At 35.9% G+C, this 25,057-nt stretch overlaps 1 protein-coding gene across 2 annotated transcripts in view; it reads right to left on the reverse strand.

Annotated features, from left to right (window-relative positions):
• IRAK1BP1 (interleukin 1 receptor associated kinase 1 binding protein 1) overlaps positions 217–25,057 on the reverse strand; it is a 39,963-nt gene continuing 15,122 nt past the window's right edge. The window contains exons 3-4 of one of the 2 annotated variants that reach the window (XM_003353300.4): positions 3,691–3,821; positions 217–3,579 (exon numbers count right to left, since the gene is read on the reverse strand). In XM_003353300.4, coding sequence (XP_003353348.1) covers positions 3,309–3,579; positions 3,691–3,821 — 402 coding nt within the window. In that variant the 3' untranslated portion in view covers positions 217–3,308. The other variant, XM_021092236.1, reaches the window with a different exon arrangement.

Genomic DNA, 25,057 nt, shown 5'->3' on the forward strand with positions numbered 1-25,057 from the left:
TTATTGGAGTTTAGGTTCCTCTGCCAGCGATTGGTTGTTGTTCTGTGCGAGTCATTTCTTCTGTAGATGTGCTTTTTTTGTTGTGTTTGTGGGAGAGGGCGAGCGTGTCCCCCTACTCCTCCGCCATCTTGTCCTCGGTCAGCGGGGTATTCTTAACCTACATTTCCAAGGAGGTCATAATAATAATAATGGAATATGAGGTACAGAATCTTAAAATTATTTTTCCAGGTCTTATTTATTTACATTGAACTCAATTTAACTGCCAAATAAGAATACCGATAAAAGATAAATTGCTACCACAAAACATGTAATCTTTAGCATGCAGCTGAATGCAATCCTAATATTCAGAAATCTTGTCTTGGAGTTCCCGTCGTGGCGCAGTGGTTAACGAATCCGACTAGGAACCATGAGGTTGTGGGTTCAGTCCCTGCCCTTGCTCAGTGGGTTAACGATCCAGCGTTGCCTTGAGCTGTGGTGTAGGTTGCAGACGCGGCTTGGATCCCGCGTTGCTGTGGCTCTGGCCTGGGCCAGTGGCTACATTAAATTCTGTGTAGCAAACAATATATGTTTGGACCGATTGGACCCTTAGCCTGGGAACCTCCATATGCCGCGGGAGCGGCCCAAGAAATAGCAAAAAGACAAAAAAAAAAAAATATATATATATATATATATATATATATATATATATCTTAAAAAAAAAAAAGAAATCTTGTCTTAATAGTATTTCCTTCTAAAAAGGAGGTTGGGATACAGTGGGTCTGTTGGACCCACTAGCCGATTGGACCCCTAGCCTGGGAACCTCCATATGCCGCGGGAGCGGCCCAAGAAATAGCAAAAAGACAAAAAAATAAAAATAAAAATAAATAAATAAATAAATAAATATATGTTAAAAAAAAAAAAAGAAATCTTGTCTTAATAGTATTTCCTTCTAAAAAGGAGGTTGGGATACAGTGGGTCTGTTTCAAACATCCTAATAAGAAAACAATTTTCTTTTAGAAAACAGCAATTATAAATTATTGCTTTCTTAAAAGATTTTTTTAAAAAGGGGGTTTCAGAAGAAAGAAATCCTGTCAGGATGAAGTTTGAGATAAGTTTATTCTAGCAGGCTTTGTGGCACACAGGTCCTCTAAGTCACTCATTGTGAGACGCCAGTCTATGCCATGTGTCAGCAATTAACTTGCAAATTAACTGACAACTAAATTTGATACCCTTAAAGTACATAGGATGTAGTAAACCAACCCAATCCTTAAAAGATTTTTTTCTTTCAGATGCTTTACAGAATTGTAGGACTGTCCACTTTACAGGATTTTTTTTGAAGCAACATCTTTAAAAATGCCTGTAAATTCTAAAAAGTATTGCTAACTTAAAATAAAATTTGTTACGTATTTCATGCTAAGTTGATAATGTTCTTTACCAAATATGATAGAACCAAAAATATAATGAAGCCGTGGCTAAGAAAAACCTACCCACATGATTAAATTTTATTGAGCATAAACAGTTTCTTTCTTGATGTACAGACTCGATTATACTTTTCTACACAATTGGATAAATAAAAGTGAAGATATAATTTATTTAACTTTTTTGGATATAAAAGTTCAACATATCTTAGACTAGTTTTCTGATAAGTTTGTTTTCAATATGACCACTTAAAAATTCATCTTAATGGAAGATTTGGAAAAAGCCACATTTTATTCATGTTGACAATAATCAACGAATGCAGTTGATATAGTAATTACTATATTCAGAGTGAATGACATGTGCTAGGTATTATTCTCGAGGTATTATATTTACCAACTTGAATCCTTATAGTAACACTGCAAGGTAGTAAATTATTAGCCTTATTTCATCGGTGAGGAAAGAGAAGCTTAAAGAAATTAAAGTGCCTTACCAAACTTCTATAATTGGTACCTTTGTTCAGCAGATATTGGAAAGCTGCTCTGTTTGTCACTATGCTGGGGCTGAGAACGCCCTGTGAATAAGAAGCATGAGATCTCCATTCTAAAGGAGTAAAGTAGAAAAGTCAAGATCTCAAAATAGTGGTTTCAGATTCTAAAACTTTTCTTCTTGGCTTCCTCACTCCCTCCCACCAAGGCTATTACAGAAGAGATGGATAAAATTGTTTAGGGTCATTTAAAAAAGTGGTCAAGGATGGAAACTGCATACTAGAATATGTTAGGGGAAAGAAGCATTGGAATATGAGTATTGAGATATATCAAAGCAAAAACCCTAGGGCCTAGAGGTAGGGTGGGGAATAGAAATCTTGTACTGCACAATAGGATTGGTCTATGTAGAAGCACCTGCAGATGGTGTGTAGCACTCTTATGTACTTGTGGTTACATCTCACATAGTCTTAAGGATCAGTATTATCTGTGTACAGCCCTGCACTGCCCACCACAGTAGGCATTCGCCATTTATGGCCTGTTAGTCCCTGAAATGTGACCAATGCAACCAAGGAACTGAATTTTAAATATTAAAAATTTTTAATGAAAAAATGATACTCGATCCAGTTACCTGAACTTTCAAGCTGTCTGGAACAGCTTGGATGTGTGAATCTATTTTTATTCAACTATATTTTAGGAAACAAAATAGATCAAGTATTTCTGATGAAAATTTATCATCTGAATTGAGTTGTGCTATGATATAAAATATACAATGGATTTTGAAAACTTAGTATAAAAATTATTGATTACATGCTGAGATGATATTTTGGATATACTGGTTAAATAAATTATTAAATTTAGTTTCAAATGTTTATTTTTTAAAAATGTGTCTACCAGGAAATTTTGAATTTTATATGTGTGTGTGTGTGTGTGTGTGTATGGCTTGCATTATATTTGTATTGGAGAGTGCTGCTATAATCAGAGCCCTGGTGAAGAGAGTCTGGTCCATATATTGTCTTTTATTTCTGGCATCAAAATATTTTTCTTAGTATACCTCATTACACTTTCATCAAGAGTAGTATACTGCTCATCATTCTTTCTACGAGTGTTATGAATCATAGTAAAAACTGTGTCAATATTTCTTTGAGTAGTAGAAATATAAAATTATTTACATAAGCACTTATATGAATTGTCAGTGTATAGGTATAAACATATAACACATTTATTTCCAGAGTATTTCCCATAGTAAGTTTTTGAAAATAGAAAGTAAACATAAGTATTCTGTAGAACTATTCAAAGACTGACAGACTTCGGAGAGAAACAGTTCATATACTATACAATATACACATATCCAGGACAAAAGTAAACATTATAAACAGTATAAAAATAGACAAAAAGATATAAACACAATATAATTTGGTCAGAATTTCAGATTGTTTTTTTTTTCTTCTCTCTCCCCTTTACTTCAAAAGTTATAAATACTTTGGAAGCAGCATGTATTGTTGCACTTTTGATTTTTTGTTGTACAGTTAATGAACTTGAGAGTCTGGATGACTGGTGATCATCTACTTGGCCTTCCCATTCTTTCGTTTCCTCTTCTTTGATTAACAAAGGTTTTCCTAGAGTTTGGCCAATAAAGTTACAGACTTCTTGAGCTTTGCGCCATGCATTTTCTACAGCAACAAGACAAGCTTGCCGTCTTGGGAGTCAAATACAGAGATTATTAATATGACATTTAACAAACTGCAGCACTGAATAAATAGTTTTGTTTAATTAATTGATAATTGAGTTAACGATGTGCTTAACTTACCGAAGATTCTCAACGGAACCTGGAGTATGATAGAACTGGGGTTGGCTGATGACAACAGAGCTATCCAGCTTTTCAACAAGAAAGTTACAAATATTTTGCATTTGTCCAAATTCAGTAAATGTAATGCAGACCTGTAAATGAAACGACACTTGAAATTATTTTCATGATTGATGCATTATTTCAAATTTTTTCCTAAATGCAGGTTTTAAAAGTAAAGCCATGAGTTCCCTGGTGGCTCAGTGGGTTAAGGATCCAGTGTTGTCACTGCTGTAGCTCTGGTTATTGCTGTGGCATGTGCTTGATCTCTGGCACGTGAACTTTCACATGCTATGGGTACAGCAAAAAAAAAAAAAAAAAGCCAAATTATAATGAGATAATGAGGTCATGTTATAATAGATAACAGATAAGAAAAGCCTACTTGGTACTTAACAACTAAATTATTTTGTTATTAAATTTGTTTTTGCTTACAAATTTTGTAATTTATCCAATACTGACATGAATATTTTAAAATTCTTAAACCAGTCAGGGACTTTTTATGAAAGAGAATTGGAAGGTTTCTCTTTCATCTTTATTTGGCTAAATTCTAACCCTGATAAATGTTTCATGACTCTTTAGTCATCTATGCATTAGCTAGCTTCCTGATTAGCAGTAATTACTTCATATTTCACTGCTGTCACTGACATATGTTTCTTCTTCCAATAGTTATTTTCAGATCTATATGTGGAAGCTCATCTATTTCACTATGTCCTCTACCTTTAAATATGCGGCATGTTTATTAGGAATTTAGGTTGGATTTTGTTAAGTGTTTTTTTTCTTCGTCTATTGAGATAATCATATGGTATTTCCTTTTTACTTGTTTGTAAGATAAATTAGATTGACCAATTTTGGAACCAACCATTCTTTCTGGGAATGAACCCTACTTGGTCATTACACATTACCCTTTCTATATATCACTGGATTTGATTTGCTGAAATTTTGTTTAAAATTTATGCACATAAATTTATGATGGATACCTGTTCTGTAGTTTTCCTTGCTTGTAATGTTTTTCTCCCCCTAGTTTTTTTTATTTTGGGCCCTATAATGAATGAGTTGGGAAGTATTCCAGCCTTTTCATTTTCTAGAAAAGTTTGTATAGAATTGGTATTATTTCTCCCTTCCATGTATGCACTTTTTAACTTCCCCTTTGACTCATAGGTTATTGAGAAGTATGTTAGTTAAATTCCAAATATTTGAGGGATTTCCCTGAGATTTTCTGTTACTGTTTTCTAATTTATTTATAATGGTCACAAATCTTACTTTGTATAATTCAAATATTTTTAAATTTATCAAGAGTTGTTTAATTTAGAGCAAAAACCATGGTTTCGAAAGCTGACAACCAAAGACCTTCTTTCTCTCTCAGGACACATGGACTCCCATCTCTACCTTTTTGAAGAAGCTGATTTCATTACTTTTCTTTTCGCAGCAGTCCTCTCAATTCAAGAGCAAACAGATCAGGGAGATGGGACTAAGATGACAGAATAGAAGGACTGGAGCTCACTTTCTCTCATAAAAACAACAGAATTACTACCAAAAGCTAAAAAACCTTCAACCAAATGTACTGGAAACTTTCAAAAAGATATCCTACTCCAGAAGACAAAGAGGAGGCCACATCAAAACTGCAGGAGAGGCATTTATGCGATATAAGCAACCCCATACCCACTGGGTGGGCAGCCCACCAGACTGGAAAGTAACTGTATCAAAGAGACTCACCTACAAGAGTGAGAGTTCTGAGCCCCACGTCAGGTCCCCATGACTGAGGATTTGGGAATGGGAGAAAGAGCCTCCACAGCATCTGGCATTGAAGGCCAGTGGGGCTTGTGCGCAGGAGTTCCTTGGGACTGGGGGAAATGAAGACCTCATTCTTGAAAGGCGCACATAGGCTTTCATGTGCACTGGGTCCCGGGGCAAAGCAGAGTCTCCATAGGAATCCACGGACCTGACTGCACTTCCGAATCCTGGAGTTATCTCCTGGGAAAATAGGGGGGTACTGTGGCTCGTTGTTGGGGAAGGACACTGGAGGCAAAGGTCTCTGGAATATTTATCAGCGTGTTTGCCTCTAGTGCCCACCCACCTGTGCCGAGAAGCCCGAGGCCAAATAAGAATCCAGGTGGGATCACAGCACAACCTAACAGGCTGCCAAAAGACCCCCAGGCACACAGACACCTCTAATCTCCCCCAGAGACAATGCCCCACCCATCAGAGGGATAGGAATCAGCCCTACATAATAGTGGGCAAGCACCAGTCCTTCCCATCAGGAAGCCTACAGCAAACCCCTGTACCAACTTCACCCACAACGGGGGAAGACATCAAAAGTAAGAGAAGCTACAACTCTATGGTCTGCAAAAAGGAGACCACACCAAAAACCTATAAAAATGAAAAGGCAGTGAACTATAACTCAGATAAGGGAACAATAAAAAAAAAAACAAAAAAAAGAAAAACAGCTAAGTGATGTGGAGATTATCAGCCTCCAGGAAAAAGACAATAGACTGATGATATGAAGATGAGGCAAAACATTGGAAATAAACTGGAGGCAAAGATGGATAATTTACAGGAAACACTGAGCAAAGAAATATAAGACTTAAAACTTAAGCAAGCAGAGATGCAAAATATAATAACTGAAATAAAAAATTCATTAGAAGCAACCAACAGCAGAATACAGGAAGCAGAAGAATGAATAAGCAAGGTGGAGGATAGACTAGTGTAAATCACTGATGCGGAACAAAAAAGAGAAAAGACTGAAAAGCAATGAAGACAGTCTAAAAGAAATCTGGGACAATGTTAAATGCACCAACATCCATACTATAGGGTGCCATAAGAAGAGAGAGAAAGGGACAGAAAAAAATGTTTGAAGAGACAATAGCTGAAAAACTTCTCTAACATGGGAAAGAAACAACTCATTCAAATCCAGGAAGCGCAATGAATACCATATAAAGTAAATCCAAGGAGGAACACCCTGAGACACATATTAATCAAACTGATCAAAATTAAGACAAAGAGAAAATATTGAAAGCAGTTAAGGAAATGAAACAAATAACACACAAGGGAACCCCAATAAGGTTATCAATGGATTTTTCAGCAGAAACTCTGCAGGCCAGAAGGGAGTGGCATGATATACTTAATGTGATGAAAGAAAAAAACCTCCAACCAAGATTACTTTACTCAGCAAGGCTCTCATGTAGATTTGAAGGAGAAATCAAAAACTTTACAAATAAGCAAAAGCTAAGACAATTCAGCAACACTGAACCAGCTTTACAACAAATATTAAAGGAAATTCTCTAGGCAAAAAAGACAAGGCCACAACCAGAAACAAAATACCACAAATGACAAGGCCCACCACAAAAGGCATAAATATGGTAAAGGTAGGAAATCATCCATGCACAAATGCTACCAAAATCAGAAATCATGAGAAGAGGAGGACACAAATTCAGGACACTGGAGATGCACTTGCAATTAAGAGACCAACAACTTAAAACAATCTCCTATATATATACAGACTTCTATATCAAAATTTCAGGGTAACTGGAAACTGAAAAACTACAATTGATACACACACAAATAAGAAAAATCAACTCAAATACAATACTAAAGATAGTCATCAAACCACAAGAGGAGAGAAGATAGAACAAGAAAAAAGAGCAAAGAAGACAAATCCAAAACAGTTACTAAAAAGGCAATAAGAACATATGTATGAATAATTACCTTAAATGTAAACGGACTAAATGCCCCAACCAAAAGATACAGACTGGCTGAATGGATAAAACAAGATCCATATATATGCTGTCTTCAAGAGACCCACTTCACTTCTAGGGACACATACAAATTGAAAGTGAGAGGATGGAAGAAAATATGACATGCAAACTGGAATTAAAAGAAAGCTGGAGTAGGAATACTCATATCAGACAAAATAAACCTTAAAAGAATATTATAAGAGACAAAGAAGGACATTACATACGATCAAAGGATCAATCCAAGAAGAAGATATAACAATTGCAAATATACATGCACCTGATCACCTCAATATATAAGGCAATGGCTATGAACCTTAAAAGGAGAAATTTACAACAACACAACAAGAGTGGGCAACTTTAACACCCCAGTTACAGCAATGGAAAGATCATCCAGAAAATCAACAAGGAACTACAGGTCCTAAATGAAGAATTAGACCAGACAGACTTAATAGATATTTATAGGACATTCCATCCAAGAGCAACAGAATACACAATCTTCTCAAGTGCACACGGAACATTCTCTAGGATTGACCACATTCTGGGCCACAAATCAAGCCTCAGTAACTTTAAGAAAATTCAAATCATATCAAGCATCTTTTTCACCCACAACACTATACAACTGGAAATCAACAAAAAGAAAAAAAATTGGCAAGAAACAGAAATACATGGAAACTAAACAACATGCTACTCAACAACCAATGGATCACTGAAGAAATCAAAGAGGAAATTAAAAAATACCTAGAAGCAAATGACAACAAAGATACGACACTCCAAAACCTATGGGATGCAGCAAAAGCCGTTCTAAGAGGAAAGTTTATAGCTATACAAGCCCACTTCAGGAAACAAGAAAAAGCTCAAATAAACAACCTAACTTTTCATCTAAAGCAGCTCGAGAGAGAAGACAAGACCTAAAGTCAGCAGAAGGAAAGAAATCATAAAGATTAGAGCAGCAATCAATGAAATAGAAACAAAGAAAACCATAGAAAAGATCAATGACACTAAAAGCTGGGTCTTTGAAAAGATCAACAAAATTGATAAACCCTTAGCTGGACTTATCAAGAAAAAAAGAGAGGACTAAAATCAATAAAATTAGAAATGAAAAAGGAGATGTTACAAAGGACATCACAGAAATATAAAGGATCATAAGAGACTACTATATGCAACTATATGCCAATGAAATGGAAAACCTAGAGACTACTATATGCAACTATATGCCAATGAAATGGAAAACTTAGAAGAAATGGACAAATTCTTAGAAAAGTACAATCTTCCAAGACTAAACCAACACGAAATAAAAAAGATGACTGGACCAATCACAAGTACTAAAATAGAAACTGTGATTAAATAACTTCCAACAAACAAAAGTCCAGGACCAGATGGCTTCATGGGCAAATTCTACCAAACATTTAGAGAAAAGCTAACACCTATTCTTCTGAAACTATTCCAAAACATTGCAGAGGAATGGATACTCCCAAACTCACTCTATGAGGCCACCATCACCCTGATACTAAAACCAGACAAAGATACCACAAAAAGAGAAAACTACAGGCCAATTCCACTGGTGAACATCGATGCAAAAATCCTCAACAAAATCCTAGCAAACCACATCCAACAATACATTAAAAGGACTGCACATCATGATCAAGTAGGATTTATCCCAGGGATGCAAGAGTTCTTCAATATCCACAACTCCATCAGTGTGATACATCACATTAACAAACTGAAGAATAAAAAACTATATGATCCCCTCAACAGATGCAGAAAAAGCCTTTGACAAAATCTAACACCCATTTCTGATAAAAACCCTTCAGAAAGTGGGCAGAGAAGGAACCTACCGCAACATAATAAAGGCCATATGTGACAAACCACAGCTAACATCATTCTCAATGGTGAAAAGCTGAAAGAATTCCTGCTGAGATCAGGAACAAGATAAAGATGTGTCCACTCTTGCCACTACTCAACATAGTTTTGGAAGTCCTAGCCACAGCAATCAGAGAAGTAAAAGAAATAAAAGGAATCCAAATTGGAAAGGAAGAAGTAAAACTATCCCTATTTGCAGATGACATGATACTATACCTAGAGAATCCTAAAGACTCTACCAGAAAACTGTTAGAGCTCATCCACGAATTTGGCAAAGTCACAGGATACAAAATTAATACACAGAAATTGACAGCATTTCTATATACTAACAATGAAAGATCAGAAAAAGAAATTAGGGAAGCAATCCCATTTACCATTACATCAAAAAGAATGAAATACTTAGAGGAGTAAACCTACCCAAAGAAACAAAAGACCTGTACTCTGAAAACTATAAGACACTGATGAAAGAAATCAAAGATGACGCAAACAAATCGAAAGACATACCATGCTCTTGGATTGGAAGAATCAACATTTCCAAAATGACTATACCACCCAAGGCAATCTACAGATTCAATGCCATCCCTATCAAATTACCAAGGACATTTTTCACAGAACTAGAACAAAATATTTTAAAGTTTTTTTGGAAGCACAAAAGACCCAGAATAGCCATAGATATCCAGAGAGAGAAAACTGGAGCAGGAAGAATCAGGCTCCCGGACTTCAGACTATACTATTAAGCAACAGTCATCAAAACCATATGGTACTGGCACAAAGACAGAGATATAGATCCGTGGAACAGGATAGAAAGCCCAGAATTAAACCCACACACCTACATTCAGCTAATCTATGACAAAGGAGGCAAGAATATACAATGGAGAAAAGACAGCCTGTTCAATTAGTAGTGCTGGGAAAACTGGACAGGTACATGTAAAATAATGAAATTAGAAAACTTCCTAACACCATACACACACAAAAAAAATCAAAATGGTTTAAAGCCCTAAATATAAGAGCAGATAGTATAAAGCTCTTAAGAGGAAAAATAGGCAAAACACTCTCTGACATAAACCACAGCAATATCTTCTCAGATCTACCTCCTAGAGTAATGATGATAAAAACAAAAATAAACAAATGGGACCTAATTAAACTTAAAAGTTTCTGCACAGCAAAGAAAACCTAAACAAAATGAAAAGGCAACCCACAGAATGGAAGTAAATACTTGCAAATGAAGTGACTGACAAGGGATTAATCCCCCAAATTTATAAACACCTTCTATAGCTCAATACCAAACAAACAAACAAACCTGATCAAAAAATTGGCAGAAGATCTAAACAAACAATTGTCGAAAGAAGATACAGAGATGGCCAAAAAAAAACACATGAAAAGATGTTCAACCTCACTAATTACTAGAGAAATGCAAATCAAGACCACTATGAGGTACCACCATACACCAGCCAGAATGGCCATCAACAAAAATTCTACAAAGAATAAATGCTAGAGGGGGTGTACAGAAAAGGGAACCCTATCACACTATTGGTGGGAATGTAAACTGGTGCAACTACTGTGGAAAACAGTATGGAGATTCCTCAGAAAACTAAAAATAGAATTACCATTTGAAACAGCAATCCCACTCCAGGGCATCTATCCAGAGAAAACCATGATTCAAAAAGATACATGCGGAATTCCCGTCATGGTGGAGTGGAAACGAATCCAACCAGGAACCATGAGGTTGCGGGTTCAATCCCTGGCCTTGCTCAGTGGGTTAAGGATCTGGTGTTGCTGTGAGCTGTGCTATAGGTCACAGACGTGGCTCAGATCTGGCGTGGCTGTGGCTCTGGCATAGACCAGACTCCAATTAGACCCCTAGCCTGGGAACCTCCATATGCTGCAGGTGTAGCCCTAAAAAGACAAAAAGAGACAAAAAAAAAAAAAAAAAAAGAAAAGATACATGTACTCCAATATTCACTGCAGCACTATATACAATAACCAAGACATGGAAACAACCTAAATGTCCATGGGCAGAGGAGTGGATAAAGAAGATGTGGCACTTACACACAATGGAATATTACTCAGACATTAAAAGGAAAGAAACAACAGCATTTGCAGCAAAGTGGATGGATCTAGAAATTATCATGCTAAGTGAAGTCAGTCAGTGAGACACCAACGTCATATGCTATCAATTACATGTGGAATCTAAAAATTAGACACAATGAACTTCTTGGCAGAAGAGATACTGACTCAGACTTTGAAAAACTTATGGTTTCCAAAGGAGACAGGTTGTGAGGTAGGGGGATGTGCTGGGGATTTGAGGTGGAAATGCTATAAAACTGGGTTGTGATGATTGCTGTACAACTATACATGTAAAAAAATTCACTGAGTAATTAAAAGCAAAGAGCTAACAGATAAAAAAAAAAAAAGACTTGTTTTATGACCCATAGTATAGTCCACCTTGGTAAAAGTTCTATGCACAGTTGAAAGAAATGCATATTCTGCTTCTGTTGGAATGATGCCAAGCAGGTCCAATTGGTTGACAGTACTTAAATCATGTCCAATCTTTCATACCATACTGATTTTCTGTATGATTTCGTTAATTACTAATAAAGGGGTATTGAACTCTTCAACAAGAACTGTAGACTTAGTTACTTCTTTACAGTTTATCATTTTTACCTTAAGCATTTTGAAGCTTTAATATTAAATGTCTAAATGTTTAAGATTGTATGTTCTCTTGATTGACCCATTTATCATTATAAAAATGATCTTTATCTGTGGTAATCTTCACTCTCTAGTCTACTTTGTCTGATATTATCACTGCCACTACAACTTTCTTTTGATTATTGTTAACATAGAATGTATTTATCCATCCCTTTCATTTTTTTAGTTGATTTGCAATGTTTTGTAAATTTCTGATATACAGTAAAGTGATTCAGTTATACTTCTGTATATTCTTTTAAAACTATTCCTTTCCATTATTGTTTATCATAGGATACTGAATATAGATCCATGTGCTATGTGGCAGGATCTTATTTATCTATTCTATATATAATAGCTTACATCTGCTAACCCTAACCTCTCACTCCATACCTCCCTCAACCCCTCCCCCTTGGCAATCACAAGTCTGTTCTCTATGACTGTAAATCTGTTTTTGCTGTACATAGGTTCATTAGTGTCAAAATAACTTTTATTAGATTCAACATATAAGTGATATAATACGGTATTTTCTTTATTTTTCTTTTATTTCACTTAGTATAACACCTCTAGTTGGATCCAGGTTGCTGCAAATGGTATTATTTTGTTCTTTTTTTATGGCTGCTTAGTATTTCATTGGATAAATGTAGCACACCTTCTTTATCCATTCATCAATGGGCATTTAGGTTGTTTCCATGTCTTGACTTTTGTGAATAATGCTGCTATTAACACAGGTGTGCATGTATCTTTTTTTTTTTTTTCTTTTTTGGCTCTCTCCATGACATACGGAGTTCCCAGGCCAGGAATCAGATCCGATCCACAGATGTGACCTATGCTGCAGCTGCAGCAATGCCGGATCCTTATCCAGATGCAGCCAATCCCACTGTGCAACAGTGGGAACTCTGGATGTAACTTTTTGAATTACATTTTTTTTTCTTTTGCTTAATTTATTTTGCTCATTAGGGCCACACCTGTGGCACATGGAGGTTCCCAGGCTAAGGGTCAAATTGGAGCTACAGCTGCTGGCCTTGCCACAGCCACAGCCACACAGGATCTGAGCCGCCTCTGTGACCTACACCACAGCTCATGGCAATGCCAGATCCTTAACCCACTCAGTGAGGCCAGGGATTGAACCCGCTACCTCATGGTTCCTAGTCGGATTTGTTTCTGCGGCACCATGACGGGAACTTCTGAATTATAGTTTTGTCTGGGTATATGCCTAGGAGTGGGATTGCTGGATCATATAGTAATTCTATTTTTAGTTTTATGAGGAACCTCCATACTATTTTCCATAGTGGCTGTACCAACTTACATTCTTACCAACAGCACAGGAGGGTTCCCTTTTCTCCGCACCATCTCCAGCATATGTTATTTGTAGACTTTAAAAAAAACTTTTTAAAATCAAAGTATAGTTGATTTATAATGTTGTGCCAATTTGCGTTTTACAGCCAAGTGACCCATTCATATACATTCTTCTTTTATATCATCCTTCATCATGTTCTATCCCAAGAGGTTGGATATAGTTCTCTGTGTTATACAGCAGGACCCCACTGCCCATCCATTCTAAATGTAATAGTTTTCACCTGTTAACCCCAAACTCCCAGTCTATCTCATTCCTTCTCCTCTCCCCCCTGGTAGTCATAAGTCTGTTCTCCATGTCTTTGAGTCTGTTTCTGTTCTGTAGATAGGTTCATTTGTGCCATTTTTTTTTTTTTTTTTTTTGAAAATGGAGGTTCCCAGGGTAGGGGTTGAATCAGAGCTACCTACAGCTGCCGGCCTTTGCCACAGCAATGCCAGATCCACGTCTGCCACCTACACCACAGCTCATGACAATGCCAGATCCTTAACCCACTGAGCATGGCCAGGGATCGAACCTGCAACCTCATGGTTCCTAGTCAGATTCGTTTCTGCTGCACCACGATGGGAACTCCCATTTGTGCCATATTTTGAATTTCACATATACATGGTATCATATAGTATTTGTCTTTGTCTAACTTACTTCACTTAGTATGTGATCTCTAGTTGCATCGTGTTGCTGCAAGTGGCATTATTTACTTCTTTATGGCTGAGTAATATTCCATTATATATATGTACCACATCATTTTAATCCATTCAGCTGTTGATGAACATTTAGGTTGTCTCCATGTCCTGGCTATTGTGAATAGTGCTACAATGAACATAGGGGTGCATCTATCTTTTTCAATGAAAACTTTGTCTGGATATATGTCCAGGAGTGGGATTGCTGGATCATATAGTAGTTTTATATTTAGTTTTCTGAGGAACCTCCATGCTGTTTTCCACAGTGGTTGTGGCAACTTACATTCTTACCAACAGTGTAGGAGGGTTCCTTTTTTTCCACACGCTCTCCAGCATGTGTTATTTGTAAATGTTTTAATGATAGTGTTGGGCTGCACCCCTCAGGCCTACAAGGCCCTGTGCTTGCTTAGGTTCAAGACTGAAAAAAAGAGCCCAGGGTCAGCAACAGAGGTATCAATGGTTTAACGGATGGGGGAACTTACACATCTGAAGTAAAGTCCTGGAGTGACATCCCATCATGTGTGGCCAATGGTGGTCAGAACATGGCAGCAGTCCTAGCTCCCAGGAGGAAGGAGATTCTGCCAGTTATGGGGGAATTACACCAGGTTGGCTCATTAGTTACCAGGGAGACCAGCAGAGGAACATGACTTCACCACCCCTTTTTATAAGGTATCACTTACTGGGACCTGGGGCAAGTTATGTAGGAAGGTCAGTCATATGCATAGAGGGAAGAGATGGCAGGCGCTGGTTGAGCAGGGCATGTACAGAGAGCAAGAGACCAGCCAACTTGTGTAGAACAGTCATACAGATGGCCATTCTGATTGGTATGAGGGGGTATCTCATTGTAATTTTGATTTTCATTTCTCTAATAATTAGCAACATTGAGCATCTTCTCACATGCCTACTGGCCGTCTGTGTTTGCTTTTTGGAGAAATGCCTATTTAGGTCTTCTGCCCATTTTTCAATTGGGCTGTTTGGTTTTTGGGGTTGAGCTGTACGAGCTATTTGTATATTTTGGAAATTAAGCCCTTGAAGGCTGCAATATTTGTAAATATTTTCTCCCATTCTTTTTTTTTCTTTCCTTTTTTTTTTTTTAATGGTTTCTTATGCTGTGCAAAAGCTTGCATTTTATTTATTTATTTACCTATCTATTTATTTATTTTTGTCTGTTGTCTTTTTAGGGTTACACCTGCAGCATATGGAGGTTCCCAGGCTAGGGGTCTAATCAGACCTATGGCTGCCAGCCTATACCACAGCTCACCACAATGCCAGATCCTTAACCCACTGAGTGAGGCCAGGGATCAAACCCCCAACCTCATGGTTCCTAGTCAGATTCATTTCCACTATGCCACAATGGGAGCTGCTATTTATTTATTTATTTGGCTTTTCTTTTCAGGCCACACTCAGGGCATATGGAGGTTTCCAGGCTAGGGGTCGAATTGGAGCTATAGCTGCCGGCCGATGCCAGAGCCACAGCAATGTGGGATCTGAGCCGTGTCTGTGACCTACACCACAGCTTATGGCAACATGGGTTCTAAACCTACTGAGTGAGGACAGGGATCAAACCTGCATCCTCATGGATGCTAGTCAGGTTCATTAACAGCTGAGCAAGAATAAGAATTCCAAAAGCTTATATGTTTGATTACGTCCCTTTTTTAAAATTTTTGTTTTTATTTATATTGTCTTTGGAGACTGACCTAAGAAAACATTGGTATGATTTAGGTCAGAGAATGTTTTGCCTATGATCTCCTCGAGGAGTTTTCCCTTTAGTTTTTTTAAAGTCAGGTTTATTAAGGCATAACTTATGTAGAGCCAAATATACTCCTATTAGTATATGTTCTACAAATTTGAGAGACACATTTATTCATGTAACAACTATTAAGATCAGTTTCATCAACTTCCTCAAATTCCCTTGAGTTCTCCTTACCCCAGATCCTGGGAAACCACTGATCTGTTTGTTTTCCTTAAATAGTGGCGCCTTATTTTTTAATTTAATTTAAAAAAATTGTACAATTTTTAACTTATTTTTCATTTATAGTTATTACAAAATCTTGGCTATGTTCCCCATGTTGCACAATATGTCCTTGAGCCTACTTTACAACCAACAGTACCTCCCACTCTCTCCTATTCCTGTATTAAACTCTCCCCTCTTCCAGTAACCATTAGTTTTCTCTCTATATCTGAGTCTGCTTCATTTCTGTTTTATTTACTTTTGTTGTATCTTTTTAGATTCCATGTATAAATGATATCATACTGTATTTATCTTACTCTGATTTATTTCACATAGTATAGTGCCCACCAAGTCCACCCACGTCACTGTAAATGGCAAAATTTTTTTTTTTATGGCTGAGTAGAATTCCATTGTATATACATACCTCATCTTTTTTTATCCATTCATCTGTTGATGGATTCTTAGGTTGCTTCTATAACTTAGCAATTATAAAAAATTTTGGATGAATACTGGGGTACATGTGTCTTTTTGAATAAGTGTTTTTGTTTTTTGAATATATACCCAGGAGTAGAACAATCAGGAGAAACAAATCGTAGTTTTTTGAGAAATCTCCACACTGTTTTCCACAGTGGCTGCACCAATTTACATTCCCACCAACAATATATGAAGGTTTCCTTTTTTCCACATCCTTGCCAACATCTGCTATTTGTGTTCTTTTTAATGACAGCCTCTCTGACAGGTGTGAGATGATATCTCATTGTGGTTTTGATTTGCCTTTCCCTGATGATTAACAATGGTGAGCATCTTTTCATTTGCCTGTTGGAAAAATGTCTATTCAGCTCTCTACTAAAATTTGAGTTGCTTGTTTTTATGACGTTGGGTTGTATGAAATATTTATATATGTTGGATATTAATACCTTATCAGTCATATCATTTGTAAATATTTTCTCCCATTCAGTAGACTGTCTTTTCATTTTGCCAATGGTTATCTTTGCTCTGAAAAAAAGATTTAATTAGGTTCCACTTATTTATTTGTTTTTATTTCCTTATCTGTAGGAGATGGATCAAAAATATTGCTGTGATTTACAGAAGGAGTTTTCTGCCTATGTTTGCCTCTAAGAGTTATATATTATACTGTCTTACGTTTAGGTCTCTAATCCATTTTGAGTTTATTTTTGTATATGGTGTTAAGGAATGCTCTAATTTCATTCATTTACATATAACTGTCTAGTTTTCCCAGCACCACTTATTGAAGAGACTATTCTCCAATGTATATTCTTGCCTCCTTTGTAATAGATTAACTGACCATAAATGCATGGGTTTATTTCTGGGTGTTCTATCCTGATCCATTGATCCATGTGTGTCTGTTTTTGTGCCAGACCCATACTGTTTGATTACTGCATCTGTATTGTATAGCCTGAAGTCAGGGAACATGATTTCTCCAGCTCTGTTCTTTCTCAAGATTGTTTTAGCCATTTAGGGTTTTTTGTGTTTCAATATAGATCTTAAAATTATTTGTGCCGGCTTTGTGAAAAATGCCATTAGTATTTCGATAGGGTGTGCACTGAATTTGTAGACTGCCTTAAGTAGTGTGGTCATTTTAACAACATTGATTTTTCCAACCCAAGAGCAGGGTATATCTTTTTATCTATTTGTGTCATCTCTGATTTCTTTCATCAGTGTCCTAAAGTTTTTGCAGTACAGATTCCTTAGATAGATTTGTTTCTAGGTATTTTAAATTCTTTCTGATGATGGTAACTGAGATTGTTTAATTTCCCTTTCTGATACTTCATTGTTTGTGTATAGATATGCAACAGATTTCTGTAAATCAATTTTGTATCCTGCCAATTTACTGAATTGATGAGTATTTTTCTGGTGGCATCTTTATGATTTTCTATATATAGTACATGTCATCTGCACTCAGGGACAATTTCACTTCTTCTTTTCCAATTTGGGTTTTTTTTACTTCTTTAATTTCTCGGACTGTTGTGGCTAGGACTTCCAAAACTATGTTGAATAAAAGTGGTGGAAGTAGGTGTTCTTATTTTTGATTTTGGACGAAAGCTTTCAGCTTTTCACCACTGAGTATGATGTTAGCTGTGGGTTTGTCATATATGGCCTTTATTATGTTGAGGTATGTTCCTTCTACGTTTGCTTTCTGGATTTTTTTTTAATCATAAATGGATGTTGAATTTTATCTAGCGCTTTTCCCCATATCTATGGAGATGATCATATAGTTTTTATTCTTTAATCTGTAACTGTGGTATATCACATAGATTAATTTGCAGATATTGAAAAAAATCCTTGCATCTTTGGGATGTATTGTTGAGTTTGGTTTGCTAGTATTTTGTTGAAGATTTTTGCATCTATGTTCATTAGTGATACTGGCCTGTAGTTTTCTTTTCTTTTTTTTTTTTTGTAGTATCTGTCTGATTTTGGCATCAGGGTGATTCTGGCCTCATAGAATGAATTCAGGAGTGTTCCTTCCTCTACAATTTTTCAGAATAGTTTGAGAAGAACAGGTGTTAATTCTTCTCTAAATGTTTAGAAGAACTTACCTGTGAAGATATCTGCTCCTGGACTATTTCTGCCCTGACCTTTATGCTTTCTTTTCTTCTACTAACTTTGGGTTTTGTTTGCTCTTTTATCTAGTTGCTTTAGGTATAAGTTTAAGTTATTTATTTTAGATTTTTCTTGTTTCCTGAAGTAAGCTTTTATCATTATAATCTTCCTTCACAGAACTGCTTTTGCTGCATTCCCTAAGTTTTGAATTGCTGTGTTTTCATTTCCATTTGTCTCTAGGTATTTTCTGATTTCCTATTTAATTTCTTCAGTGATGCATTGGTTGTTTAATAGCACATTGTTCAGCCTCCACATATCTGTGGGTTTTTTTTTTTTTGCAGTTTTTTTTTTTCTTTTTATTATTTCTAGTCTCATAGCATTGTGGATAGAAAAGATGCTTGATATGATTTCAGTTTTCTTAAATTCACTGAGGCTTGTTTTGTGTCCTACCATGTGGTCCATCTGGGGGAATGTTCTACACGCACTTGAAAAAAAATGTGTATTATGGTGCTTTCAGATGGAATGCTCTGTGTTTATCAGGTAAGTCCATTTGGTCTAATGTGTTATAGAAGATATAACAACTGTAAATATATAGGCACTCAGCACAGGAACACCTAAATATATAAGGCAAATATTAACAGAGAAATCAACAGTAACACAATACTAGTAGTGGACTTTAACGCCACAGTTACTCATATCAATGGACAGTTCATCCAAACAGAAAATCACTAAAGAAACACAGGCCTTAAAAACACATTGACTTTTTTTTAGACTTTATTTTTTAGAGCAGTTTTAGGGACACAGCAAAACTGAGAGGAAATAACAGCGATATCCATTATATAGTCCCCAGCCCCCCTCAACATGTGTAGCCCACTCCCACCATAATCCACATTCCTCACTAGAGTGGTACATTTATTATAATATATGAACCTACACTGACACATTATAAGGACCAGCAGTCCATAGTTTCCACTAGAGTACATTCTTTTTGTTTTATATTCTCTTGGTTTGGATGAATATATATATTTATCATTATAGTATAATATAGAATATTTTTACTGCTCTAAAATTCCTCTGTGCATCCCCTATTCATCCTACTCCTGGTAACCCCTGGTAACCACTGATCCTCTTACTGTCTCTGTAGTTTTGCCTCTCCCAGATTTTCATATAGTCAGAATCATACAGCCCTTTGTGACTGTCAGTAATAAGCATTTACGGTTCACCCCTGTTTTCATGATTTCATAGCTTATTTATTCTTAGTGCTGAATTATATTCCATTTTCTGTATGTACCACAGTTTATTCATCCATTCACTCACTGGACATCTTGGTTGTTTCCAAATTTTTGCAATTATGAATAAAGCTGCTATAAACATCTGTGTGCAGGTTTCTATGTAAATACACACTTTCAACTCCTTTGGGGAAATACTAAAGAATATGATTGTTGGATCATATGGCATTAATATGTTAAGTTTTATAGAAAACTTTGTCTTCCAAAATGGCTGTGTCATTCTGCATTCCCACTGGGAATGAATGAGAGTCCCTTTTGTTTCTTGTCAATATCTGGTACTGTCAATTTTCCAGATATTGACCATTCTAGTAAGGGTGTAGTGACATTTCATTTTTGTTTAATTTGCATTCACCTAATAATATATGATGTGAACATCTTTTCATAGCTTACTTGCCATCTTCATCTATATATCTTCTTTAGTGAGGCATCTGTTAAGGTCTCTAGCTTATCTTTAGATTTTTTTTTTTCTTACTGTTAAGTTTTAAGTATTCTTTATATATTTTAGACAACAGTCCTTTAAAATAAGTGTGATTTGCAAATATTTTCCCTTGGCCTATGACTACTCTTATTATTCTCTTGACATTGTCTTTTACAGGGCAGAAGTTTTTAACTGTAATGAAGTCCAGTTTATCAATTATTTCTTTCATAGATCATACCTTTGGTGTTATATCTAATAAGCCTCTGTGATAATCAAAGTCATCTAGGTTTTCTCCTATGTTATCTTCTAGGAGTTTTATAGTTTTGTGTTTTACTTGTAGGTCTATGATACAGTGTAAGTTAGTTTTTTGAAGGGTGCAATGTTTTTATCTAGATATTTTTCTTTTTCTTTTTTTGGTAAATGGATGTTCAGTTCTAGAGCCAACTACTGAAAAGATGATTTTGTCCCACTGTACTGCCTTTGCTCCCTTCTCAAAGATCAGCTGATTATATTGGAGTCTATCTCTTTCTCTAAATTCTGTTTCATTGATCTGTCTATTCTTCAAACACTATTATACCATCTTGATTACTGTAGCTTTATGGTAAGTCTTGAAGTCAGGGAGTGTCATTTCTCTAACTTTGTTCTTCTCCTTCAATATTGTATTGGATATTCTGGGTCTTTTACCTCTTCATGTAAACTTGAATCATTTTTTAAATATCCCCCAAATAACTTAGTGGAATTCTGATTGAGACTACATTAAATTAAATTAAATATGGACCAAGTTCAGAATAACATAAATCTTGGGCATATTGATTCTTTCTATCCATGAACATGGACTATCTCTCCATTTATGTGGCCCTTCTTTGACTTAATTCATCAGAGTACCGTAGTTTTCCTCATATAGATCTTATACGTATACGCTGTTAGATTTATACCTCAGTATTTCATGTTTTGAGATGCTATGAAAAATTGTGTTTAATTCTACTGTTTATTGCTGGTATACAGGAAATAATATTTTTGCCTTCATGTTCATGAGAGATTGGTCTGTTGTTTTCTTATTTTGTAATGTACTGCTATAGGATTTGTAGTGATGTCTCCTTCTTCAGTTCTCATATCAGTAATTTGTTCTCTTTATTTTTTCCTTTAGTTAGCTTTGCCAAAGACTTATTAATTTTATTGATTTTTTTCATAGAACTAGCTTTTGGTTTCATTAATTTTCTCGACTGACTTCCTGTTTTCAGTGACTTCTCAAATTCTTCTTATTTTTCTTCTGCTTACTTTGGAATTAATTTTCTCTTTTCTAGTTTCCTAATGTGGAAATATAGAGTAGTGATTTTAGATTTTTCTTCTTTTTAATAGATATGAATTCAATGCTAAAATTTCTCTCTAAGCTCAGCTTTCACTGCATTCCACAAACTTTTTTAAAAAATTTCATTTAGTTCTAAATATTTTAAAATAGTTGCTGTTATTTCTTCATTGACCCACATGATACTTAGAAGTGTTGTTTAATCTCCATGTATTTTAAGAATTTCCAGTTATTTTTGTGTTATTGATTGCTAGTCTAATTCTATTGCAGTGTGTGTGCAGATATAATTTTTATTCTTTTTGAATTTGTTAAGGTATAAGTTTTGGCCTAGAATGTGTTTTGTTTTGATTTGGAGCAGAGAAAGATTTACTGCATGGCCAAACAAGGTTGGATAGCTCATGCTCAAAAGACTCAAATCCTGAATGACTTCTATCCTGAGAGCTTGAGAAGAATTCTACTGTTTTTGGAGGAAGTAATCTATAGATGTCTATTATATCCAGTCAATTTATAGTATTATGGAGTTCAACTATGTCCTTACTGATTTTCTGGTTGCTGATTCCGTCCATTTCTGATGAGGGGGTTGGAGACTCCAACACCAGATCCGAGTCATGTCTGTGACCTACACCAAGCTCATGGCAATGCCAGATCCTTAACCCACTCAGTGAGGCAAGGGATTGAACCCACATCCTCATGGATACTAGTCAGGTTCAGTACTGCTGAGCCACAACAGGAACTCCCTCTTTCAATTTTAAAGGGTAATTTCACAGTGTAGAGAATTCCAAGTTAGTTTTTTTGTTTGTTTGTTTTTTTTATTCAACATTTCATTTTTCTCTTTTTTTTCTTTTTCTTTCAACATTTTAAATATTTAACTCCACTCTCTCTTTCCTTTCATGGTTTTTGAGGAATAATCAGATATAATTCTTATTTTTCTTCCTCTACAGGTAAGGTGTTAGTTACTTTCCCTCTAGCTTATTTTATGATTCTTCTTTATCTCTGCTTTTCTGTAGTTTGAAAATAATATGGTTAGCTTAAGGGTTTTTTTTGTTGTTGTTGTTGTTGTTGTTTTGCATTTATTGGGGAAATTCTCAGTCATTACTGTTTCAAATATTCTTTCTTTCTCTCTTCCCCTTCTGGCACTCCTATCATGTGTATGTTACACCTTCTGGAGTTGTCCCACAGTTCTTGGATAGTGCCATTTTTTTTTTTTTCAGTTTTTGTTCTCCTTGCTTTTCAGTTGTTGAGGTTTCTATTGAGATACCCTCAAGCCTAAAGATTCTTTCCTCAATTGCTTGCAGTCTACTAAAAAGCCTGGCAGAAGCATTCTTCATTTCTGTTACAGTGTTTTTTGATCTCAAGTATTTTTTTTGGGTCTTAGGATTTCAATCTCTCTTACACTGCCCATCTCTTCTTGCATGGCATCTACTTATCCATTAGAGCTCTTGACATATTAATCATATTTGTTTTCAATTCTCAGTCTGGCAATTCCAGCCTCCCTACCATGTCTGATACTTTGCCAATTATAGTTCAGATTTCCCTACCCAGGTTGTGAATGTGGTTTCTGTTGTGAGTCTCTGCTTTGGCAAGCTGTGACTCACTGTATTTGCTGTCTCTCCAGTATGGGGGGTAGTAATCTGCCCTGTATCCTTACCTCTCTTATGGAGCCTGGAAGTCTTGTTGATTTTTCAGGTTTTTTTGTTTGTTTGTTTGTTTTTGCTTTTTAAGGCCACACCTGAGGCACATGGAGGTTCCCAGGAGAGGGGTCAACGGAACTGTAGCTGCTGGCCTACACCACAGCCACAGCAATGCAGGATCTGAGCTGTGTCTGCGACCTATACCACAGCTCACGGCAATGCTAGATCCTTAACCCACTGAGCAAGGCCAGGGATAGAACCTGTGTCCTCACGATGCTAGTCAGATTTTTTAACCACTGAGACACGCCAGGAACTCCTTTTTCAGCCTTTTATTTGTGGTTAGGCTGCAGTGGTGATTTCTAGGCTCCTTACATAAAGACTAAGAAACTGAAAGTTTCCCATTACTTTTAACCTATTGGTGCCTTCATACTTAAAGTGAATTTTTTGAAGGCAGCTTATAGGTATGGTGTGCTTTTTTATACAACCTGAAATATATATGTCTCTTAATGGAGGTGCTTAGAATATTTACATTAATGTGATTACTGATATGGTTAAATTTAAACCTCTGATCTTACTAATTATTTTCTATTTGTCTCATATTTTCTGTGTTCTTCCTTTCCCCATTTTCTGCCTTTCTTTGGGATTGAGTATATTTTTATTATTCCATTGATATCCTTCATTGGTTTCTTTGCTGTAATTCTTGTTGTTGTTGTTATTTTAGTGTTTGCTTTAGAGTTTATAGTATATACATGTTTAATTTATCACAATCTACCTTCAAGAGATATACTATTTCACATAAAAGAACCTTACAATATTATACCCCTATTTCTTTCTTCTTGACCTTCATGCTATTTCTATTATATGTTTTACTTTTACATACATTATAATAAGTTCATTATTTTTGTCGAATCAATTCTTTTATATAGATGTAGAGATATAGAGATAATATAAGAAAAATATGGAGTTCTTGTCATGGCACAGCGGAAACAAATCTGACTAGGAACCATGAGGTAGCAGGCTCGATCCCTGGCCTCCATCAGTGCATTAAGGATCTGGCATTGCCATGAGCTGTGATATAGGTCACAGACATGGCTCAGATCCAGTGTTGCTGTGGCTGTGGCACAGGCCGACAGCTACAGCTCTAATTTGAGCCCTTGCATGGGAGCCTCCATATGCTGTGGGTGTGGCCCTAAAAAGCTAAAAAAAAAAAGAAAAAGAAAAATATCATATCTACCTATACAGTTATCATTTTCAGTGCTCTTCATTCCTTTGTGTAAATTCCTATTTCTTTCTAGTACCATTTCCTTCTATTGAAACAAGTTCATTTAATAGTTCTTATATTGCTGATTTACAGGTAATGAATTCTTAGTTTTCTGAAAAAAATGTATAATTGGCCTTTGATTTTGAGAAATACTTTTGCTGAATATAGTATGATAATACAAAGTGTAAGAGAGGAGAAATATGATTTATAAGCCCAAAGTGAGAAATACACTTTTTTAGTTTCAATAATTGATTATGACTATCAGCTCAGCAGAAGGGAACAATGTAATGCAAGTGCCGGAAAGTTCAGACTTATGTGTTATCAGAAATAAATATTCTAGAATAAGAAAGGAAATCATCTTTCTCTAATATGGAATCACAACTAGGATGCTATATTTGTAGATGCTTCAGGAGGAAACTGGATAACAAAAGAGAAAGTTGGTCATATAAGAAATGACTAAAGAAACTGGGGATTCCTATACCCAGAGAAGAAAAAATTAGCATTAATATGATACTGAACTTCAAATATATACTTAAAAGAAGAAATATTAGATTTTCTTTATGGAGAGGTAAACTATTATAATGGATAGGTACTAGTGAGTCA

Source organism: Sus scrofa, chromosome 1 (genome assembly GCF_000003025.6).
Source record: "Sus scrofa isolate TJ Tabasco breed Duroc chromosome 1, Sscrofa11.1, whole genome shotgun sequence".
NCBI lineage: Eukaryota > Metazoa > Chordata > Mammalia > Artiodactyla > Suidae > Sus > Sus scrofa.